Source organism: Cucurbita pepo, chromosome 4, assembly GCF_057944985.1.
Source record: "Cucurbita pepo subsp. pepo isolate OVF chromosome 4, ASM5794498v1, whole genome shotgun sequence".
NCBI classification, from domain to species: domain Eukaryota; kingdom Viridiplantae; phylum Streptophyta; class Magnoliopsida; order Cucurbitales; family Cucurbitaceae; genus Cucurbita; species Cucurbita pepo.
The window spans coordinates 13,691,014-13,714,398 of NC_141801.1; the positions used below are offsets into that span (position 1 = coordinate 13,691,014).

Below are 23,385 nucleotides of genomic sequence, written 5' to 3' on the forward strand. Positions count from 1 at the left end.
ACCATAATCATAATCGAGTCTGAGTGAATTCCAAGTCTACATGAACACTCAAGGCAGGGGTTAAAGAGCTCACCACATAAATTCCTTCTCTGTGTAGAATCCACTGCTTAGTATCCTCCCTATTGGATGGTCGAATGAGATCAAGAAGACTTTGGCGTGCACACTCATTAGTTTCAACATAGGTGAAAAAGATTTGAGAATACCAAAGAGAAGCCTTTAGCCCAGCAGACTTGAAGCAATCAATTCAAAGTGATTGTTTTCAAAGATTCTTTGATTTCGTTCCATACAAATTTATGGGAGAAGAGCTTTGACAACGTTGACCCATAATAAATGTGGTCTTGGAGCAAGGAAATTCCAAGGAGCTGAAGAACATTATATTTGGTTTTATTTGAAAATATCCACTGAATATTAAAATCTTAAATAGACTGTTCTACCGTTATCTTCAATGGATTCAGTGATACAAGATCAACTTCCTCTGAACACGAAGATTTTCTTTCAATGATGATGGATTGAGATATTCCACGCCATGGAGGAAGATGAATAGATTAAGCTTTGGGTGGAGAAGTGAATACATGTTGGAGCTGTTGATTGATCGAGAGGTAGAGGTCAAGATTGAAAATGATGGAAGATAGGTTTGAAAAGAGAACCAAACTATTTGAAAGGTTGAGAATGATGGAAGAGGTGTTTGTGTAAACCTGAAGGAGCCACAAAGCAGTCGTGCAAGATGAATGAGGGGGGGCCTTATCTTTTTGTTTTCTGTTTTTGTTTGTTTGTTTTTTTTTTTTTTTTTTTTTGGGGGGGGGGGGGGGGGTGTGGAGGGGTTACTCTTGTTTCTTTCTACTAGTTACATTAATCTTCATGTGCCTATAATTATTAACTATTTGATTCGGAACTATTTCGAGCTTCTGCAGAAAATAGATGAGAAAGCAATCAACGAGGTTTTCTTGAAGGTGCTTGATAACTACATCAGATGGTGTAAATACTTGCGTATTCGCCTTGCATGGAATAGGTGACTTCTGCTGCTCCTTTTTATTTATATTTTATTCTTAAGACATTTCATTTGCTTTTTTCAACTGAGTATCTCTATATTGTCGTCTCTCTATATTGTCGTTCTATTCAAACAGCTTTGAGGCGATTAATAGGGACAGGAAGCTTTTCCTTGTTTCACTGTACTTGCTTATATGGGGTGAAGCTGCAAATGTCCGCTTCCTTCCTGAATGCATTTGCTATTTGTTCCATCATGTAAGTTTTTAAATACCTCTTCTTATATTAACAGGCTTAGGATTAAACATAACTAATTTCTAACTTTTGTGATTTCACCTGAATGCAAGCCTCAGTATTTAGAACCATCATCATCTAATTAGATTCTAGATGGAGTGCAGTCCAAGGATTTATGTGACTATTACTGTTTTGTTCTACTAATTAGGAAGCTTTGTGACCTTGCTTGGAGGAGGGAGGGTGAGAGATTCCTTATCTTCAACTTTTTTCTTTTTAGTTAAATGAACGTAGTGGAAAAACTCATGCTGGACTCTGTTTCTTCCCTTACATCCACTGTTGAAAGTACTTAAAAACTTTTTAATGGACCCTTTTTTGAAGCAAAATAAATAAATAAATTAATGTTTAATTTCTAATTATTCTTTTGGAAGTTTCTACTCAATAGATGGTTACAACCAACGAATAATTTGCTGCAGTGGAGGGTTTCCTTGAACATATTTGCATTCACTAATGTTCTTATTATGGCGTGAAAGGAGAGAATGTAGATAATATAGTCTTGCGTTGTCCTTCTGTAGTTCCTTTGTGGAACAAGGTATTTGATATATTTCTTTTAACTTGGATGAAAGATGACTTGAAGATAAGAAGCAGACCTTTCATTAAAAGTGTCTATGTTTTGTTGCTTATCTGAGAAGATGTGAGCATTCTTTTCTAGCCAAAGATTCCAAAAAAATGCATAAAGAGAAACGGTAAGACTACTCTCCTCTTTCAGTCTTTCCTGCCTTGAAGAACCAGTTTTTTTGGATAGGAAGGGAATGAGATCCCATTCGATTGAAGTTTTTAATGCTTACTTGGATCAATAAGCAAACTCATCATCTTGAATTGCTAGTTGGCCTCTAGTCGATTGAAGATTTTAATGCTTACTTGGATCAATAAGCAAACTCATTTTCTTGTATTGCTAGTTGGCCTCCAGTTGATTGCTTTCTTACGAATGCTTTCTGACTGTGCGATGCCGGCCTGTTAGCTACTTGTATGCTCTTGTTTTCAATAGATAGGATGGAAGCACTATCTGTGCCTTTGTCCCCGACTGACATCTGCTGGGTTTCCTCATCTCTCCTAAACTTCCCCCGGTCTTCGGCCCGAGCTGTATGAGGCAGAAGCTTGTCTCACGTATGGTTCGGAGGCCAAGTCCCACCCTAGCAGTAATGGTGTTAAAAAAAAATCAAAGAAAAGAAGTTTTGCAGAGTTGAAGGAGTGAGAAAATGTCAGCAGGCTGTTAATTTGCCACCCAAAAGCTTGTTGGAAAAAATTCCAGAAGGATGGGGCGAAGATACAATTGCTGAAGAGATGAATTTGAGTTTCATGGTTCCTTAAGCAAAAAGGGCATTTTGAGAAGCTGTATAGGATTTGAAAATTCTGTGTACAGCCTCCTCTTGAAGCGCTGTTATATTGTAGTTGAGAGAGATGGCCTTCTCAAAGGCTACTGTTATGTTGTAGTTTCTCTTTGATATTGCAACATATTACCATCTTGTGGTTTTATGTATTTGGATACCTAACAAATTGGTATTAGAACAAGCTCATCTTGGAAAATGGTGCAAAAAAACGGCTCAAAGAGAGGATAAAGAGAGCAAAGAAGGAAATGGTTGAAACCAAAGAAGCTTTACCGAGGATGACCAAGAGCATTGATAGAATGACTACAGAAATAGAGAACTAAAGAACCATGTCCACGATGATTTTGAAACCACTAATGGCAAGGTTCGATTAACTTACGCTATTATGCAAGCGCTTCTTAGAAACAAAAGGTGGTGGGAAAGAAGGAAGAATCGTGGGAGCAAATGGTCGCCAATGAAGATGAATCATTGTAGTGCAAGAGAGATAGAGAAGGAACCAAAAGATATAATTTGAGTGGGTCTAAGAAATACAAATCTCTATCAATCTCTTCAACGAATGTCGGGAAGATGAGTCACAAAATGCTGAAGATGGAAGATGAAGCTAGTGTGATCGAGAAAGATCGTCTGCAATGTTTGAGGTGAGGCCGAATTATATTTTGCTGGCATTCGAAGAAAGGGCACAAGTGGGTTGGAATGATGTTTGATGTGACAGAGTTGAAATTTCAAGGGGAAAAATGCCGGCTAATGTTGCTAGAGTTGAAAATTTTGGAGAGGTGCCAACACAAGTGTCATGCAGAGTTGATGAAGGGAGTAGATAGGGGAAACCATGAAAAAATTGTTGATGGAGGCCATTTTCAACAATGATTGCATGTGCGGTCGGAGATGAAGTTATGGGGAGGGTGCTGATGCAAGTGATGTACACTGGCAGGTAACAAATTGGTGAGGCACGATGGAAAGAGTAAAGTCAAAAAGTCTCTTGGTTGATAAACCCTTACCCTATTCACCTGAAATTAGATTTTTCTAGAAAGGGACGAGACCATTGGTTGCTTAATAAGCTGCCTTTTAATGGGCTTTATTTGAACGGGGCCCATTCTTTATCAAAGATAGGAAATCTGTTGGTTTTACAAGGTGGGACTTGGGTCGAGTTGTCTTTTGTTATGAACCCAAAAGCTGACACAACAAGGGAGTACTGTATACTCACGTGAAGAAACTAACCGTAGCCACCCTTGCACAATGCTCTACACTCACGTTGCCGTCCATTGTTACCACTTGTTGCCGCCCACCGCCACCAGCCATCTCTACCATCCGTTGCTGCCTGCCACCACTGACCATCACCATGAACTATTGCTGCTTGCTGCCGTCAGACAGAAGGACCACTGCTATCTTCTATTGACATCCACCAAGTCTGCCACCGCACATGGCCTACAAAGTTCCAACCAGTTGGGTTTTGCTGCCGTCAGACAGAAGGACCACTGTGTTTTTGTTAAAAAAAATTATTATTTTGATTTTTACCTTCTTTTTTTTTTTTCCTTTTGGGATTGTATCTTCTAAAGCACACTGACAAAGTGTCTTCAAAGGCCGGGCTAATGTGAAAGTACTAGTATGAGATATGTGAGGATTAGTGGTATATCAATAAAGGGCATAGTGGTAAACAGTTTGGGGAGTGTTTTTCTATAAATAGGAGTGTTACGAACCTTGGAGATGTGAATCATTTTAGTAGAGTGTCCTTTGTGGGGCTTGGAAGAGAGATAGCCCTCTTGAAAGGCTATTGTTATATTGTAGTTTCTTTTTTAGATTGCAATATATTAGTATCTTGTGGTTTTATGTGTTCGGACACCAATGTCTATATATATCATCTATATATATATATTCTACTCTATGTTTCTCATAAAAAACAAAAGTAAGAGATGAAATTCTATTCATATTATAATGAAAGTCTGGTTTATTGTTATAGAAAAATAAAAGGAATGAATGCCTTTTTGAGAGCGCATCATATTATTTTATGGTTCATGTGTGGAATGGAGGCAGATTTCTCTTGATGAAGGAGATAATATAATTACATATTCGCATTGGCTAACAGCTCGTTTTTTTATTCTTATTTGTGAGATGAATTGCATGCTGCCTTATCTCTATTTATGAATAATCACATGATAAATATGGTTATAGATGGCAAAAGAACTGGATGCTAACCTTGATCATGGAGAAGCAGTTCGTTCTAATAACTGTAAGCTGGAAGATGGTTCAGTATCTTTCCTTCAACGAATCATTTGTCCTATATACGAGACACTTGTAGCTGTAAGTGTGTCATTCTTTCACTAGTGCTGCGATGTTTAGATATGAAATGGAACATTTGTAAGAAAAAGAATTTCTTAATAAAAAAGGATTTTAGAGCACATATTTACTGTTTGCAGTTGAAGTCGGGGACTAGTCCTGAATTTTATCTTTTTATTTAATTTACTTATATTCTTTGCTATAAAGTATGTTGATATAGTTATATAATTACTGAAGTTTTCTTTCAAATGAAGTTGTTGCCAGAACATCAATAGCCTAACTCTAATCATGTAAAGTGTACTATTTTTGATCGATTGCTACCATGCTCCTCCAAACCTGTCTTCTTAGGAGCAAAGAGTGAAAAGTAAATCATAACTGTTGTGTTGGAAGATAATTAGGAGTCTATATTTATTAAAGCATTTTGTATATTGTTTATTTTGGCCTCTTGATTATTCCACTTGTTCTATCCTGTAGTTAATAGGTTTTTTGTATTTTAAATAGTTTATCTTCGATGAGGCTCATTTTCCATCTTCCTGAAATGCAGGAAACTGAAAGAAACAAAAATGGAAAAGCTGCACATTCAGAATGGAGGAACTATGATGATTTCAATGAATACTTTTGGTTGGTTTTGTACAGCTTCCTTTAGTTTATGGCCTTCTTTTCGGATAACTAGACTCATAGTATATTAGTATCCTTGTTAATGATTGTTATACTTGTGTAGGTCACCTACTTGCTTCGAATTGGGCTGGCCAATGAGGGAGGAATCAAGTTTTTTACGGAAGCCTAGAGGCTCAAAACGGGTTAGAAAGTTTGATTTTTATAGCTTCTTCGGATATTCTGCAACTTGCATGGCCAAGCTTTTATGCTTTGAATTAGCGAGTTGAGGGAACTGACTTGGAACATAGTGTTCATTCTGCATATAAGATAATATGTTCAATTGAAGTTTGCTGTTTTGTTACATTAGTTCGTTATTTTGTTTTAGTTAGTCTGTTGGGTTGTTAAGTTTACCGACTTCTTACTTAGTTAATTACTAGTTGGTCAGTAGATGGCCACTTTTTTGAGCTCACTGGTCAAGTAACATGTTGGTTCAGACCGACCAACTGATGTTGGTCTCATTGGTTTCTGTTAGTTTTTTTTCGAATTTGAATGTTCACCTCTAGGCTTTTCTACCAAGGTTATGATATTTGTATCGGATTGATAGCATGCCATCTTGATTGTAGAATAGCGATTGTCACCAATTGTCAACCCGCATATTTTGTTACCTAGCTGTGCATTATTCTCCAAGTTGACATTGGTCATTTGAGCAATGTTTTTGTGGCTCCTTGCATATCTTCTAGAGTTGCTTTTCTCTTTGCAACTTGCTCGGTTAATTCCTAAAATAGCTGGGTTCAGGGTGTGTAGTTTAAGGATTCATCGTCTTTGTTAAAAATACTCCAAAATGAAGGAGCTCATGATATATAGTTAAGTTTTGATTTACTGTCGGCATTTGTGTAATGAGTCAACGTCCATTGAAAAATTACACGTGTATCAATAATTAAAAAGGAATAGAAAACTACTGAACAGAAACCCTTTCAATTTCAACTAAAGACCAGCCAACTGAACTTACAAAAAAACTCAAAATAGGACATCCCAACTTTCAAACTATGACGAAGGACTTTACAATAATTCAACAACACCCATATCTCCTGCTCCAAATAAAAGCAAACATGTTCTAAAACACTTCGCAACATAATTAATTTCCATTCACCTTTGAACTCTTTACAAATTTGACCTCAAAAAGGAAAAAAAAAAAAAAAAAAAAAAAGAAAGAAGAAGAAGAAGAAGAAATAATGGCAATGAAGACTATCTAAGTTTAATACTGCTGCTTGAAGATGGAGTCGACCTCCATCTTACTAACTTTTGAACTAATCAATGAAAGTTCTATTGATAGACATCATTGACACTCACAGATATTTTTGACATGCAATTCAACATGAAAACATATATCAATTCAATCACATACAAATTATACATACAATCAAACATCATACAATTTTTCTAACTTAGCTGAAGGAGAATCACTTACCGTAATAGGGAATCTAAAAATATCTCTTGATCATCTATTGGGAGGAAGAACATTATTGCTAGAAGCTTCTATTTATAGTGATTGTGAAGACCTAATTTGAATTGGATTCAAACATCTTCCAACTTCTAATAGGAATCTCTCATTCCAATACCAATTTCCAATAGGATTTTCTAATTCAAATTTCACCTTCTAATAGGGTTTCATTGTAGCGATAGTTTTTTTTTTTTTTTTTTTTTTTTTTTTTTTTTTTGAACAAGAGATAAACTTTTCATTGATGAAATAGCAAGAGACTGTTTCTTTCTTAATCAGGTTAATATTCTTCAATTTTCACTTTTTTTGTGGGATTACCCTTATTGATACAATCTTTTATGTTGGTGGCTTTATTTTTCGAACATTATGCAGACTGGCAAGACTTCTTTTGTTGAGCATCGCACATTTTTTCACCTATACCGCAGTTTCCACCGTCTCTGGATCTTTTTGGCAGTTATATTCCAGGTTGCTTCTCACTTCTGATTCTTACTCTTCTATGTGGCTTGCTTTATCTGCAGCCTTCTAATTTGAGTCTCCTGACTTGTTATACACTAATTGATAGGCTCTGACAATTTTTGCATTCCATAACGAGCGTTTGAATTTGGAAACTTTGAAAGCTATTCTTAGCATTGGGCCAACATTTGCAATCATGAACTTCATCGAGAGTATGGATTAAAAACTCTCAACTGGTAGAATCTTACACTTGTTTGGATTTTACTTTTCCTTTTTAACTGTGTTTGTTGTTGTCGTAGGTTGCTTAGATGTGTTGCTTACTTTTGGGGCATACACCACTGCAAGAGGGATGGCTATATCAAGGATTGTTATTAGGTTTTTCTGGTGGGGACTGAGTTCTGTTTTTGTGACCTATGTTTATGTGTAAGTATATTTGGCGATCCCTTTTAACCTCTTCTTGGAGGCAATTATTCTAATATCAAGTATTTACATGTGCACAAATTGTAACGTGTTTAATCTTTAAATTTATATTTGAATATTAACCCACAAGTGGGATTTTGATGAATGTGCCAAAATGATGCAGGAAGGTTCTTGAAGAAAGAAATACTCGAAGCGCTGATAATTCATTCTATTTTCGGATATATATTATAGTGTTGGGTGTTTATGCTTCTTTACGCCTTGTGTTTGCAATGCTGCTAAAGTTACCTGCATGCCATACTCTATCTGAGATGTCAGATCAGTCTTTTTTTCAATTTTTCAAATGGATCTATCAGGTAAGGGTGTTTGCAGCAAAATTACTTTTAATTCACTTTTTTTGCTCCATTTCTGAAAGATTATATTCGTTATTTCTTTGTTTACCTACCTCAGGAACGTTATTATGTCGGTCGCGGTCTATATGAAAAACTGAGTGATTATTGCAGGTATAACAATGCCTCTGAAACTGGGATTTTCACTTTCTTAATTTTTGATAATATTGCAACTTCAATCATCCTTTGTGCTATGATAGTAATATGTGGCCCTACTTATTTTCCCATTTTCTACCCCCACTGTGCATTCTGAATTTTCACCTTTGATCTCATTTGATAAACTAGGTTGCATTCAAGGTATGAGTTAGTTAGCTCGGATAAGTTTCAAGACAATATGATATTTTATTGAGCAAACTGATCTATTTTTTTTATGGATAACATATATCTTGTATTGTTTATTGGACTTTTTTCTATCTTTTTTTTGCATCGGGATATCTATTGGGAGTCACAGACTCACAGATAGTTTGCAGGAATTAAGAGACATTTATAGGACTGGATTTGGATTTTGAATATTATGAGGAATTTATTTAGTGCATTCTATCTTTTTTGCTGCGTATGGTTTTTCAATTTTATTTTGCTTAGCTAAAATAATTTTTGTTATAGTCTGGGATATTCCTAGTATTTCAACTGTTTTACTATAAGTAGTTTCCGTAGCAAGTAAATTTGGTAAGTATTCGTGGTCCCAACTTGTCATGTTTAAGTTTCTTTCTTGTCTCACTTGAAATATAAGTCCTGTAACTTTCAACGAAGCCTTTTCATATAAACAGTTGAGTGGCCGACCGATTACATTTTCTTTTTGTTAATGGATATAAAAGAAGCGTATACTTTTCGGTTTTTTTGCTAGAACTAGAAATGGATTGGAGCTTTTATTTCCTTGGAAGACCCTCGTGATTTTATATAATTGCCATCTTATGATCTTTTCTACTGCAGATATGTAGCCTTTTGGCTGGTGCTCTTGATATGTAAATTCGTTTTTGCTTACTTTCTTCAGGTAATAGTTCTTTAAGATACTAAGTTTTCTTCAGATTCATGTGTCATAGTCTGCCATTTTGATGACTATGATTTAGTTGATTGTCATCATTGACGTTTTTATTGCAGATTAAACCACTTGTCCAACCAACCACTGTCATTGTCAACCTTCCATCTCTTGAATATTCGTGGCATTCTTTCATTTCTAAGAGTAAGTTCAGCCATACTATTTTCCTTTTGACATAGGGAATGGGGGTGGGGAATTAAAATCCAAGATGAGCATCCTTTATAGGAACTGGTCATTTGCAGTTGAGTTATCCCGAGGCATTTCAACCATGTTATTAAATTTTTAACAAGAAACCAAACCGTTCATTTCAACCGTACTATTTGATGTTATAAGTTGTGCACAAGCATGAATGCAGAACCTTACTTGAACTGGATTTGTTTGATAGGTTGTTGGATTTGTTCGATAGGTTGTACAATTGTGTCTTTGAGCTCTAAAGTTATATGCCTGCATGCTACGTGTGTGTCTATGCATAAGTTCATTTTGTATATCATAGTGAAACTTTAATGGGATTAAATGGCAGTTGATACATTTTTAGAGTTTGAGAATGGTGGGTTTCACTTAAAAGACTTTGGACCCCTCTTTTTAATTTTTTAGTATTATTGTTATTTTTATGAACTATTTAAAAAAAAAATAGTTATTTTTTGATATCTTGAAGTGTTAATCAATGAAATGGTTTCTGTTACCTGTTTCTTTTATTATATATATATATATAAAAAAAAAAAAAAAAAAAAAAAAAAAAAAACAATGAAGTTCAGAGAGAGAATTTTCCTTGTCTTCAACAACTTGATTCTACATATAGTGAAATTAAGTTTAGATGATTTATAAAATTATAACCTACTCTCAGGCTGAATAAATATGTCCGATTAACCTGGTAAAGCTGCAACATTTCCCTTATGAAGGACCCAAAGATCTGAAATCTCTTGTAAAAGAAAGCTGGAACTTTTAAGCAAAGGAAACAATCGTCAAAGTTTGGCCAATATTGGACATAGGAAAATGTTGGCTGTTAATCAGTGTAGTACATTCTCCTCAAATGGCACTTGATATACCACTTGACACAATCGCACTTTCGAAGGCAGCGGACTAGCGATTGTGCGGCACTCACTTTCCAACGACAAGTGAGCTAAGCCAATTTGTTTTTGTGTCGCCTACGGCCAAGCGATGTATGATCGAGCCTCTAGCCTCTGTTTTAAAAGAAGGTTTTAGAAAACGAGAAGAGAGAGAGATTTTAGAAAGAGAGATTTTGGAAAGAGACGTTATATAAGCAAGCAAGAGAAAGATAACAACGGCTTAGCATATATAACCTTGGGTAGGGAGAAGTTGACAACTAAGTTCCAAAATGCATACCGTTTTCTATGATCTCTAGCTAAAGAGCTATGGTTGCAAAATAATGAAATCCGTCTGTGGTTGGATGTCTAAAGCCCCCAAATTCATAGGACTTAACTGCCCTTGGTCTGATGCTATGGGAAAAATAGCAGTTTCTTTAGCTTGTTCTTAAGATTTAAATTGTAGAATGGACAGAAACTTCACTTTGTGGAAGACAAATCAACTGAAAACTGTCCCCTCAGCTCCTCATTTCCCGGATTTTCTGTTCTTTCTTTGAGTTCTTAGGAGATGCTTTTTGAGTGGTTGTGATGTGAAAGTATGGAACAAGTTTGTGTTAGACCTCAAATTGTGAAAGTATGCTCAAGAGAGGGCAAGAAGAGTATTTAGCCACAAATAATGAGAAGCTGTAGTTTTTTCTTATGTAGTTATTTCGTCTGAAGGCTTTGAATAAGTTGTCATAGCTACCATCATCGGTTATGTTTTACTTTTCATATATGTCATTTTGTTGGAAAGTCAAGGTTCACTTTTTTCTAATCTTGTTCTGGTTTGTCAAGTGTGGCAAGCACAATGACCCTCTCAAATCAGGTTTATAGGATGTAATTTTCTCATTAGAGAAATCTCAAGTAAATAAAGGATATCTCTATCAGTTTGGTGTAGTTCTATTTTGGATAGGAAATGGTAATATTGAAGAGGTTGACCGAGGATCAATATTTTTTTGAAGAAGCAATAGGTGGGTTGAAGCTTGATCTTACCTTACCTTTGGGATTGCTTTTATTGGTTTTTTTTATTTTTTATTTTTTATTTTTTTATTTTTTATAGTTCTCTTGAGTGGTTTGATGCTGTTGTTAGTTTTTCTTATAAAAAAAGTAGTTTCCAATCAAATAGGCTTTTGTCATCTAAGTGTTATTTCATAATTTTTCAAAAAGTTTTCATTTGTTCACCATTTCTCAATGAATTTTAAAAATGTTTTGAAAAACTCTCTGTTATAGTTTATCCAAAAGGTTTCATTTGTACACGATTTCTTCGGTGTCTTTTGGGTTTGTCTTTATTGCGAGCTATTCCTTTCATTCTACGTAGACCAAAGGAAGGCCCTAATGAAATTCAGCCATAAATTTTCCTTTGCCCATTTGAACAGATGTCCAACCAAAACAGAGGCCAGTATGAAAGGGTCATCTGGCAGGGTAGGTGACCAATCAAAGGAGGAAAAAATCAGTCCCCCAGAAAGCTTTAGATATGTTAAATTTACTGATAAATGTGCAGATGTTGTATGTACTGATATATTTAGTTACCTTTTATAGACATGTTTTTGTCATGACCATGTCGTCGTGTAATAGAATGATGAACTGTGATTTCTATTTGTCCTCTAACCTGTTGGTTTTCATAAACTCCATGTAGTTGATTGTTTTTGGAGTTCATAACCACCTATTATCTAATTTGTCTGCAACTGTATTGTACTGATGCACAATTTTCATTTGACAGACAATAATAACTTATCTACTATAGCTAGCTTATGGGCTCCTGTTGTGGCTGTGAGTATTTTAATGTCTCGTTTTCATCTTGAAGGAGTGATGCTGATTTTTTACTTAAGTTATCAATGTTAGATCAAACAATTCTTTCCTTGCATTCATTTTTCAATTTTGGATGTTTCAGCTCTATCTCTTGGACATTTACATATGGTACACCCTTTTGTCAGCCATCGTTGGTGGTGTAAAGGGTGCTCGGGCACGGTTGGGAGAGGTAATGATATTTATATATTTATATTCTGTATTTTAGCAATGTAGTTATTCATATGGACTCTGTAGCAGTTTGGTTATTCATTTTTTAAGTATCACATTGTAAGTATAATAATATATGTTTTATCTGTTACAAATGAGTTTGGTATGTAGAGTGGAGCTCATCTTTTAAATTTTGACTTCAAGGATTTTTTTGCCATCAATTTGTGGCAGATACGTTCACTTGAAATGATGCATAAGCGTTTCGAGAGCTTTCCAGAAGCATTTGTAAATAACCTTGTCTCTACAAAGACTAAAAGGTACTTTGTTAAGTTGATGGCTCATTTTTTATTCAACTACTCGTGTTTAGCATGCTTCCAGATGCAGCAATATATTAGTATAAGAGCATTTTCATGTCCTTGTGGTTGACGAAGTCACATCTCCCTGTGCAACAAATGGAATTGAACAGGCTTGTGAGCAGGGCACCATATTCTCTCTTTCTCTTGATCAGACACTTTTTTTTAAAAAAAAATAATAATAAGAATAGCATTTACACACCCTCTAGGTATCTAAATATTTAAGAGTGGTGACATACGTTTTTTGCTAGCTTGGAAACTGGTAGGATGGGGAAAGAACCTCCTTAATTATCAGGCAAAATATGGAAGGTTTTCTTTATGTCGAATTCAAGCTTGTACAAGGCACTCATTCTCTCATAGAACATGCATTTTTTTTGCCTGACTCTATTCATTCATTTTGTCTTCATAAAATGAGAAACAGATAATCATGATTTAAGATCTGACACTGTTGCTGGCAAGTAACCTAGGTCCCACGCCCCATCTGGCCAGATAGTTGAGGGCCTCATGATGGGGTCGACAGCCAGTATTGTGGCTTTATATGGAAGTATATCAATTTCTGGAGTTAAGATGGTTGGAAGTGTTTCTTTAATGACTACTATTGTTTAGAAATCTGTTATTACTACTTTATAAGATGATCTCTTGTCTTCCTCGTTCTGAATAACCGTTGGATGACAATGTTTTATTAAATTTGGACAGTTTGCTACCCGACAGACAAGAACCTCAGGTATGCAAAGTCTGATTGTTATTTTTATTTATTTATTTGTTTTGATACAAGATCTTGGACACCACACATGTATTTATAAGAAAGGTTTTAATTTCACATGGCAATCAAACTTGATTGTGTGGATTCATTAGATGTAATGGTATGGGAGTGCTAGCATGCCGAGCATTTTTTATAAGAAACAAGGATAATATTTGTTCTGAAATGTCTGGGTACAAATAAGGAGTTAGGAAGCCAAGGTGTTGTATCCTGAACTCAATCCAATGTAATTAGTTCCTCAATTGTTAACAATAGAAAACACGTTGAAACTAAAATAAAGTTTGAATGGGGTTGACCTAAAGGAGCCACCATCCTTCCCAATCAAGTTGGCCAAAATAAAAAAATTAAAAAAAGTTAGTTCAATCTAGGAAGCAGTTAGTAAAGTCCAATTTTAATCCAAGAGAATAGAATACATTGATCTTGCATTTCCGAGTTTTGTTCACAAATGATGCATAATTTGGAGACAAACGTAAGTTAGGTTTCTTCTTTGGATGCTCTTTGCCATATTTAGGCCACCAAAGACAATGTCCATAACCAAGGGTCTTAGACCTATTAGCATGGTCACTATTCTTTATACAATAGTTTCCCATACCAAAATCTGAAATATGCGGAAATTCGGAAAATTGACAAAATCTTGGTTTGATCTTGATTGCCTGAATTTGGAACATTTTTCTCACCTGTGGGGCTTAATGGAAAGTAGACAAATCTTGGATCAGATATTGATTGCCAGAATTTGGAAGAATATCTTATTAGTATTAAGGAAGGAGTTTTCTTTAAAATAGATTTGAAGAACTTTCGATTATGTGGATGAGAACTTCTTGGACAAGCTTATTGAAGACTGCATGTGTGTGTTTTACATATATGAGTCCTTCCTTTGCATTGGTTAGAAACATTTTGGGTTGATCTAAAGTGTTTAGTGGAAGTGCGGAGGTGTTCGACTATGTTGCTTGTTGAAGAGATTCAATAAACATACTGAAGACATTTCCCCCTTTCTACTATAATTTTTCCTGGTCTAATTTATTTGAGGGCAAGTGTAAATCAAATTGACTATTTGACAACCATTTGTTTTTTTTGTTTTGTTATCTACTTTACACATATATTTAAAAGAAAAAATACAAAAGTTCTGAAAACTTTTTTCAAAAACTTGTTTCTTTTTTTAGAATTTTAGCTACGAATTCAAATGTTGTCTTAATAAAAATGTAACCCACTCTAAGAAAGGATGAGAAAACCAACACAGTTTTCAAAAACCAAAAACAACCAAATGAATATCAAACACGACCTTAGGAATTTATTTAGTTTTTGAACTTCTTGAGAAGCCCTTAGGCATGAGGTTAACTTTGCTAAATCTAGTGTGGTTGGAATTAATTATACCCAAGAAAAGTCACATTTTGATGGATTGGTCTAGCCTTGGTGTGGGAAGTTGGCCTATGGTTGATCTTGGGATTCCTCATGAAAACTCAAGAATTATATCTTTCTGGCGTTAAGAAAACTTTAGGCAAACTATTCAAATTTAAATTCTCCCTTATTTTTGGTGGGTGAGGCAATAGTTTTTCTGAATTAGTACTTATGCTGAATTTTTGGTGGGTTGGGCAAACTTGATAATTTTTTTTTTTTTAAAAGAAAGGTAGAGCACATACAGACATACATTACACACACACAATTTTATAGCCTGTCAATGTTACGTGTGTGAAGATTTACTCGTCCTTTTTCATGATTACTTATTGGGCTTCTGTAGGACTCTCCGGAGAGGAACAAGGCATATGCGGCAACCTTTTCTCCATTTTGGAATGAAATCATTAAAAGCTTACGTGAGGAAGACTTCATCAGCAATAGGTGCGATGGAAACAGTATTTACTGAAAATGAAAAAAAGAACAGATTTGTTTGCATTTTCTTTTTCAATATTTATAGGCTTTTTTTATGGTACTATATTTACAGATATTTGTTATCCAGCTTTATCATTTATTTTACCATTAAATTATTTCCAGGGAGATGGACTTGCTCTCTATTCCTAGCAACACAGGGAGCCTCAAATTGGTCCAATGGCCTTTGTTTCTATTATGTAGTAAGGTGCATTCGGCTTTCATAATTTCTCAAGGATGGTCAACCTTTAGATTTGGAAGGTGCAATCAAAGGCCTCATCATTTTGATTTTTGTAGATATTCTTGGCTGTTGATTTGGCTTTGGATTGCCAAGATACGCAGAAAGATCTGTGGAGCAGAATATGTCGGGATGAGTATATGGAATATGCAGTTCAAGAATGCTACTACAGCGTTGAAAAAATTTTATATGCCCTTGTCGATGGTGAAGGGAGACTTTGGTATTATTTTACTGTTACTTTTGTCTTTTGATATCTAAATACTTCTGCATGATCTTTACAACTTTCCTCATTTCTTCAATCTTCTCCTACTGTTGTTTAACTTACTTCATGCATGAACTTGTTTATGTTAGGGTTGAAAGGATTTTTCGGGAGATCTTCAACAGTATTTCAGAGGGTTCCCTGGTTATAACATTGAACCTTAAGAAGATTCCAATTGTATTACAAAAGTTTACAGCACTTACAGGGCTTTTGGTACGAGTTCTGATTCCTATTTTTCATTAGTATCTTGTAGTTAATTTTGATGTCAGTTTACAGCACTTACATGGCTCTGGGTAGTTCTGTTTTTAATACGTTTTCTGTTATTTTTTTTTTTTTTAATTTCAAATAAATTCTAAAGCTCTTTGTGTCAGACTCGAAAAGAAACTCCTGAACTTGCTAAAGGTGCTGCAAAAGCTGTATTTGAGCTTTATGATGTTGTTACAAACGAGCTGCTTTCATCAGATTTGAGGTATAATTCCTAGGGCAGGTTTACTTGGTTAGGAAATGGTCAATGTTCTCAAGTCCTTTACTTCTTTCGATGCTCCAGGGAGCAGCTTGATACATGGAATATCTTGTTGAGGGCAAGAAATGAAGGTCGACTTTTTTCTCGGATCGAATGGCCCAAGGATCTAGAAATTGTACGAATGAGTAAAACACAAATTTCTCGTTCTTGAAAGTCTTTGAAATTCTCCACGCAACGTGACTTTTAGATAAGAATATCGAACTCTTTCTGTAGTTTTTATGCTCTATTAACATTCTATTACCCCCTTCTTGTCACAGAAAGAGCTTGTGAAGCGTCTGCATTTACTTCTTACAGTGAAGGATTCTGCAGCTAACATTCCAAAAAATCTTGAAGCAGGAAGAAGACTACAATTTTTTACAAATTCACTATTTATGGACATGCCTTTGGCAAAACCTGTCAGTGAAATGGTGCCATTCAGGTTTGAAAAAGTTGATTGCTCAAACAACCTCAGTTTCCTATGTTATGTAACTTATATGCTATTTTCTGTTTTGTGCAACAGCGTCTTTACTCCATATTACAGTGAAACTGTGCTTTATAGTTCCTCTGAAATACGTATGGAAAACGAGGATGGCATATCCATTCTTTTCTATCTTCAGAAGATTTTTCCAGGTATTATGTTGGCGTGTTTTCTTGTCAGAAATATTATATAAAACAGTTGTCATTTTACTGTTTGTTCTCCAAAGTATGTTATTCTCATTGAGAAATGGCTAGTTATCCATAGCTACTACCGTAACTGCCAAAATGCCAAATACCTGCAGATTGTAGGTTTTTCATCTAATTTTAGGAACTGTTGTAGCTTTTATTTAGTGTCCTTTAGTTTGGTACTTCTTTCACTTGATTTCTTGTTTCATTGTTTGATTATGGATTTTGCATTGTTGTGCTGTACGGCTTCAGTAAAAATTAGTCATGTTGTTTCTCGTAAGGTGTGAACAATCCTGTGTACATAACCGACTTATATTTGATGAATGTTGATTATTTGACCACATTTCCAAGAGATTGAGATTCTAAGTTTGTAATTTTTTTTTTTTTTTTTTTTTTTTTTGAAAAAGTCTGCAGACTGCCTTCCGTTTTTAATCTCTCCTTTTTCTTTTTTTAAATAGAAACAAAATACTTCATTAAGAATAGATATATAAACAGCAGCAACTTGGAACAATTATATGTTCATCTACGTTTTCTTTGGTCTTTTAGCTTGTGTGGTCTCCCCACCAATTGAAAAGTTCACATTAGAAATCCTGCGAACAAGGATTAGTATATTCTCTCAAGAGGCAAATTTGGAGACAGTGAATCATCTATTCTTAACTTGTCCTTTTACATATAATATCTAGGTCAAATTTTCAATAATTTTTAGCTACAATTCCCATTTGTTGTTATCCACTTGAGTTTCAGTTCCCATTTGTTGTTTAGCAACAATTCCCATTTGTTGAAAGCTTAATACCTGTATAAATCACTTGAGTTTCTCTGTCTCCTCTATTTCTCATTGTTTTTTTATTATTTAATGAGACATCCTTCGTATTTTAGATGAATGGGAGAACTTTTTGGAACGAATTGGTCGAGGTCATGGCACGGGGGAGGCTGAGCTCCAAAAAAGTCCAAGCGATGCTTTAGAGCTTCGATTTTGGGTTTCATATCGAGGGCAGACTCTAGCTCGGACAGGTTAGATTTCTGTGTACTATTGTGATCTCCTTTTGCATTTCTCCTCAGTTGCATGCTTGTTTAGATGTTTGTGGTTAATTACTTTGATATTTTCTGGTGGTTCTGACTCTTGTGAACGTGCACAGTTCGTGGTATGATGTACTACAGGAGAGCTTTAATGCTTCAGAGCTATCTGGAGAAGAGATCATTTGGGGGTATTTTAGCTTATAGTATTTTGTTAGTGTACCCAATTTACTGTAGTAAGAGCCACCGGAATATGGTTCCTTACACGTTTTTTCTTAAAACTAGCAGATGATTATTCTCAAACCAACTTTTTCACGAGTCAAGGGTTTGAATTATCTCGAGAATCAAGGGCACAAGCAGACTTGAAGTTTACCTATGTTGTTTCCTGTCAAATATATGGGCAACAAAAGCAGAGAAAAGCTCCGGAGGCAACTGATATTGCTCTTTTGCTGCAGAGGTACAATACTAATTATTTGTTTTTCTTCTATTAACACAACATTGCCACCTAAATGATACTAGTTCAGTTTAGTATTTTTCTAGGTCTTTAAGAATGATGTAATGTTTTAAAGCTGACAGCTACAATATTTTAGATGTGTAGAGTGGGTGTTTATTGTTTTCTATATCAGTAAAGTGGGGTTTATGTCTAATAAAAGGAAGTATTGGACACATCCAACGTTGAACTAGTTTATGAATTTTCTTGTCTATCTTGTTGCAAGGAATGAGGGACTTCGTGTTGCTTTCATTCATGTGGAAGATAATGTTGGATCTGATGGGAAGGTTGTAAAGGAGTTTTATTCGAAGCTTGTGAAAGCTGATGTGCATGGAAAAGATCAGGTAGTCTGCCTCTTCTTTTTTTACTCGATTTGAATTGTTTCAATGTCCTTGGAAGAATTTGCTTCCATAGAAAATGCCTCTGATTTGAAATTTCTTATTGCAACTGATTACAATCTTTGAGTGAGTTAAGGAACTAAAGATGGAACGAAACTATCTACAACTATAGCAAACTTTGTCTTTTTATAGTTAAATTACGAGTTTGGTCCCTAACTTCTTGACACGGGGAGTATTTTTTTGGAGTTTCAAGCAGATGGGGCATTATTACAATGGTCATCATTCTTTTTTTTTCCTTCACTAGTTTAAAAAATTGCTGTCTTGATATCTGTCATCTAGTTGTCCAAAAGTATGGGCCTGCACTCTGAGTAGCGAACAGCTATATCAAGGCTAATCTTTCTGATATTGTGAAGAAAGCTTGTCGCCTATTGAATGTTTAATGAACTACAGACTTGAATTTTTTGTTGGAGTGCTTTGCATACATGACTCAATCCTTTGTTAATTCGTGTGTTGACCATTTTATCCTTTTGTTTACGAATTAGGATGGTAATATTTATATTCCTGAGCGATATCAACTTCTCTAAAAACTGTGATTTGCATCTAATCTTGTGTACTGATCTTTCCAATTTCTTAGAATGATACCACCTTAACTCTTTATCGCTGGTAGCATCAGGTTAATGCATTTTCTATGTAGCAGGATAATGTGTATAGCTATTTAAAAAATTAGGTTAAAGTTATCGTATATTACACCAATCTTTATCTTATATTCTTTTGGTCTTATCTTTATCAGTGATTTTTTCCCATTTTCTTTTTTAAGTTTGTTCTTTGTGCTTTTCATATTTTCTATATGTTATTGAAAGCAACATTTGATTTTATCTCGTTCTGCAGAAGTTCTTTTCAGTTTGCATGGTATTTTGATTGCTTATCTTTCTTTTTTTTTTCTAAATGTATAGGAGGTATATTCGATCAAGCTTCCTGGAGAACCGAAGCTTGGAGAAGGGAAGCCTGAAAACCAAAATCATGCTATAGTTTTCACTCGTGGAGATGCCGTTCAAACTATTGACATGAACCAAGTGCGTATAATTCCTCTCTCTCTCTCTCTCTCTCTCTCTCTTTCACACACACACAGAAGAGGGTACTTTTATTAATTAAAAATAGTAGTTCCTCTGTGGGAACATTTGTGAACAACTGGGTTCAAAGGATAAGTTAACAATACAATTTATTCAATGTGCGTGTGTTGATGACGCAGTAAATTCAGTAAGATGTTCTTGGATTATGCTACATTCTTATTGGAAAGTTCATTCTTCCTTTGACCCTGTGATTGCTTTATTCTTATTTTTTCATTGTTAACTTAGTGCGTTCCTACTTCACTTAATGCATTGTTCGAGTTATTTCATATGTGCATACAATGATAATTTTGTAAAATGTTCTTTGTTTATGTAGGACAACTATCTTGAAGAGGCAATGAAAGTGAGAAATCTTCTGGAGGAATTTCATGCAAAGCATGGGCTTCGTCCTCCTACCATTCTAGGCGTGAGAGAGCATGTATTCACTGGAAGGTTTGTTTAATTATTTTGAGGCTTTGGCAATAGCAGTTTTCCCTGTACTAATGTCTTCTAAGCATATTCTGTTGGATGCGTTGATGCAGTGTCTCTTCATTAGCATGGTTCATGTCCAATCAAGAAACTAGCTTTGTAACCTTGGGACAACGTGTTTTGGCAAGTCCACTTAAGTGAGTTGTCTCAACCTATCCATGATTGATTTACAAAATGTTGATATGATATGGACGGAGGTTACATTTCAAACCACTGTTATGTTGTTTTAATATGAATGTGTCTCTTGATGTAAGGAATTTTATTGGAGGAAATGGTTATCCATGTGGTTTTTGTCATCTGTGTCTCACCTTGAAGAGGGTAATGACCATCCAATTAACCTTGCTATTTTAAAATTAGAATCGTAATTTAAAGCCTGTCCGTGCAACTTTTCCCCTCCCCTTGTCTAAAGCCTTCCATCCGCAAATCCTCTTTCTTGGCAAGTAAGGATAAAAAAGTTGATAATTTAAACTGAAATTCTATGTAGGTGGTTTCTCGATTGAATGTGAATGATGATTGGAAAGATATTTAAAAGGCCATTGATATTGACTTTGAATCCATTTTTTCGGTTAATCCTTTTATGGATGATCAATTGTATTTCAATTGGCAGATACTAAATCATTTATCCAAGGCAAGTTTTGTCTCTTGTTCCAAAAAATTCTAAGAATAGAGTTGTAATTTGGTATTTTAATTCACCGATTTGATGCTTGATGACTTTGTTATTATTTGTTTAGTGTATTAACACAAAGGTGTTACTTTGTTTGCTAAGAGGTGAAATTTCCAACTCAGAGAGCTATCTTTTAAAACTTTTGTACTCATGATAAATCCTTTATGTTTGTGAAAACTTTTCAGAGTCCGAATGCATTATGGGCATCCTGATGTGTTTGACCGTATATTTCATATAACTCGAGGTGGCATTAGCAAGGCATCACGTGTGATCAACATTAGTGAGGATATATATGCAGGTCATTTATTATGAAATTTTATTCATTTTTTACAGCGTTTACTCGTTAGTTTTCAGCTCATTTCAAGTTTTATTTATTTATTTATTTATTTATTTATTTATTTACTTGGTGGTAACAGGTTTCAACTCCACTTTGAGGCAGGGTAACATTACACACCATGAGTACATTCAGGTTTGATACCATTATGTACATTCATCTATTTCAGTTGAACTTCCTTTGCCTTCGGATTTTTGACGATCATTTACTCTGTAAAGGTTGGAAAAGGAAGAGATGTTGGGTTAAACCAAATTGCCCTGTTTGAAGGGAAAGTAGCAGGTGGGAATGGAGAGCAAGTTCTCAGCAGGGATATTTACAGGCTTGGGCAACTTTTTGATTTCTTCAGAATGCTCTCATTTTATTTCACAACTGTTGGTTACTACGCATGCACAATGGTTGGTTTGCTTCCTTGATCTAATTCTTCTCTCTTCCAACATATTTTGAATCAGTCTAATTGAGTTTTGCTAGTATCTGGATCTTTTTCCTTACAAAATTCTTTTTGTTTAATGCAGATGACAGTTCTTGTGGTTTATATATTCTTGTATGGACGGGTTTACTTGGTAATTGACATTTTCCACATTCTTGCATGTCATGATTTTGTCACGAATGGTTACTTCAATGATATCTTTTGGGTGCTTTGTTTTGCTACAGTATTTCAATTATTTTGTGTCTCTCATGGAGTTATTTGAAGATACACATACTATTGATTAATGCGTCTATGCCTTGAGACAAATTCAATGTATTAACAATCTATGCATCACCATGAAACATAATGTATCAAGTACTGTTACTTATATTTAAAGCTTGATTACATGAGTTTCATCGTGCTTGATACTGACTTGTTGGGTTTCCTTCTATAGTATGTTCAAAGATTTGATTAGTCGTGAAAGAGACACCAACTTTCCTTGAAAATTTCAGGCGTTTGCTGGACTTGATGAAGCAATCTCAAAAAGAGCAAAAATGTTGGGAAACACAGCATTGGATACCGCATTGAATGCTCAGTTTTTGTTTCAGATTGGAGTTTTCACTGCAGTCCCTATGATAATGGGTTTTATACTTGAACTTGGACTGATGAAGGTAATCTATCAATTCGTTACCAGGTTTTTTTCTTTCTGAAATATAATTTCAATTGATAAAAATAAGGAACATTGCTAATGAATTCACAAGATAAAAGTAATAATTTCTTTTGAGAGAAGTAAGGAGCAATTTATCTTGTTTGTCCTAAAAATTTCTTCTGCTACTGTCTTTCCACATTTTATGTCAATTACATTGTTGATATAACGAGGATAACTCTGATTTTGTGTTTAATCTATACGCCTCAATATAATTTGGATTAGGCTCATATTTTTTCTAGGAAAGATCCAAGCAAGATCTTAGGTTTTCAGGTACGTGCACCAAATTCTTGAGAGGCAAGATAATGCCAGGAGCAACTTGTAAAAGTATTCCAACCTTCACAATAAACCAAATTCGGGGGCTCAGATTTATTTGAGGATATGTTAACTATTACTATTAAACACTAATTATTCACCGGATGACCCTTCCTAGTCTTGAGGAACTGTTTTATGAGCAGTAGATCTAATTGTTGCCGCCATAACTTTAGGAAACATGTTATCCGATGATTTGGTTGTCTTAAGGATTTGGTGAAAAAACTTTGTACTCGGAACAGAGTTTGGTGTTTCAACAAGAGCCTGAGCATCGTTGGTGCAAAATTAGTCTAGTTAGAAAGCTATGTGAAAATAGTTTCAAAATAGAATTTGGAAATGACAACAAGGCTCTCTTTTGGGATTCCAACGATATCTCGATGAGGAAATTCATGAATGGGCCAGTCTATCACATCTTCTTTCATCAATTACTGTGAGGAACGCACATGATTCTTAGTTTTGGCCATTGGGTACCTTTAGTGATTATAGTCTTTCTACTTTACTCTCCAATTGGACTTCTTTCTCGTAACTTTCTTGAATTGTGGGGGTTCTTTCCTCCATTTACTCATTTATCACTAAAATTTGTTTCTCT

The 23,385-nt window shown here is 35.0% G+C and overlaps 1 protein-coding gene across 1 annotated transcript in view; it reads left to right on the top strand.

Annotated features, from left to right (window-relative positions):
* GSL8 (glucan synthase-like 8) overlaps positions 1-23,385 on the top strand; it is a 32,482-nt gene that overhangs the window by 5,539 nt on the left and 3,558 nt on the right. The window contains exons 8-43 of the mRNA XM_087122961.1: positions 912-1,009; positions 1,125-1,242; positions 4,770-4,898; positions 5,419-5,495; positions 5,596-5,674; positions 7,342-7,434; positions 7,532-7,634; positions 7,722-7,845; positions 8,006-8,195; positions 8,290-8,342; positions 9,159-9,219; positions 9,327-9,408; positions 12,067-12,116; positions 12,238-12,324; positions 12,534-12,619; positions 13,352-13,379; positions 15,151-15,248; positions 15,402-15,483; positions 15,573-15,733; positions 15,865-15,985; positions 16,144-16,241; positions 16,320-16,410; positions 16,553-16,713; positions 16,795-16,904; positions 17,814-17,948; positions 18,074-18,142; positions 18,240-18,408; positions 18,668-18,785; positions 19,733-19,852; positions 20,223-20,338; positions 20,428-20,511; positions 21,224-21,336; positions 21,455-21,507; positions 21,591-21,767; positions 21,885-21,932; positions 22,291-22,449. Of these exons, the coding sequence (XP_086979087.1) occupies positions 912-1,009; positions 1,125-1,242; positions 4,770-4,898; positions 5,419-5,495; positions 5,596-5,674; positions 7,342-7,434; positions 7,532-7,634; positions 7,722-7,845; positions 8,006-8,195; positions 8,290-8,342; positions 9,159-9,219; positions 9,327-9,408; positions 12,067-12,116; positions 12,238-12,324; positions 12,534-12,619; positions 13,352-13,379; positions 15,151-15,248; positions 15,402-15,483; positions 15,573-15,733; positions 15,865-15,985; positions 16,144-16,241; positions 16,320-16,410; positions 16,553-16,713; positions 16,795-16,904; positions 17,814-17,948; positions 18,074-18,142; positions 18,240-18,408; positions 18,668-18,785; positions 19,733-19,852; positions 20,223-20,338; positions 20,428-20,511; positions 21,224-21,336; positions 21,455-21,507; positions 21,591-21,767; positions 21,885-21,932; positions 22,291-22,449 (3,741 nt within the window). The remainder of the gene's footprint in view (positions 1-911; positions 1,010-1,124; positions 1,243-4,769; positions 4,899-5,418; positions 5,496-5,595; positions 5,675-7,341; positions 7,435-7,531; positions 7,635-7,721; positions 7,846-8,005; positions 8,196-8,289; positions 8,343-9,158; positions 9,220-9,326; positions 9,409-12,066; positions 12,117-12,237; positions 12,325-12,533; positions 12,620-13,351; positions 13,380-15,150; positions 15,249-15,401; positions 15,484-15,572; positions 15,734-15,864; positions 15,986-16,143; positions 16,242-16,319; positions 16,411-16,552; positions 16,714-16,794; positions 16,905-17,813; positions 17,949-18,073; positions 18,143-18,239; positions 18,409-18,667; positions 18,786-19,732; positions 19,853-20,222; positions 20,339-20,427; positions 20,512-21,223; positions 21,337-21,454; positions 21,508-21,590; positions 21,768-21,884; positions 21,933-22,290; positions 22,450-23,385) is intronic.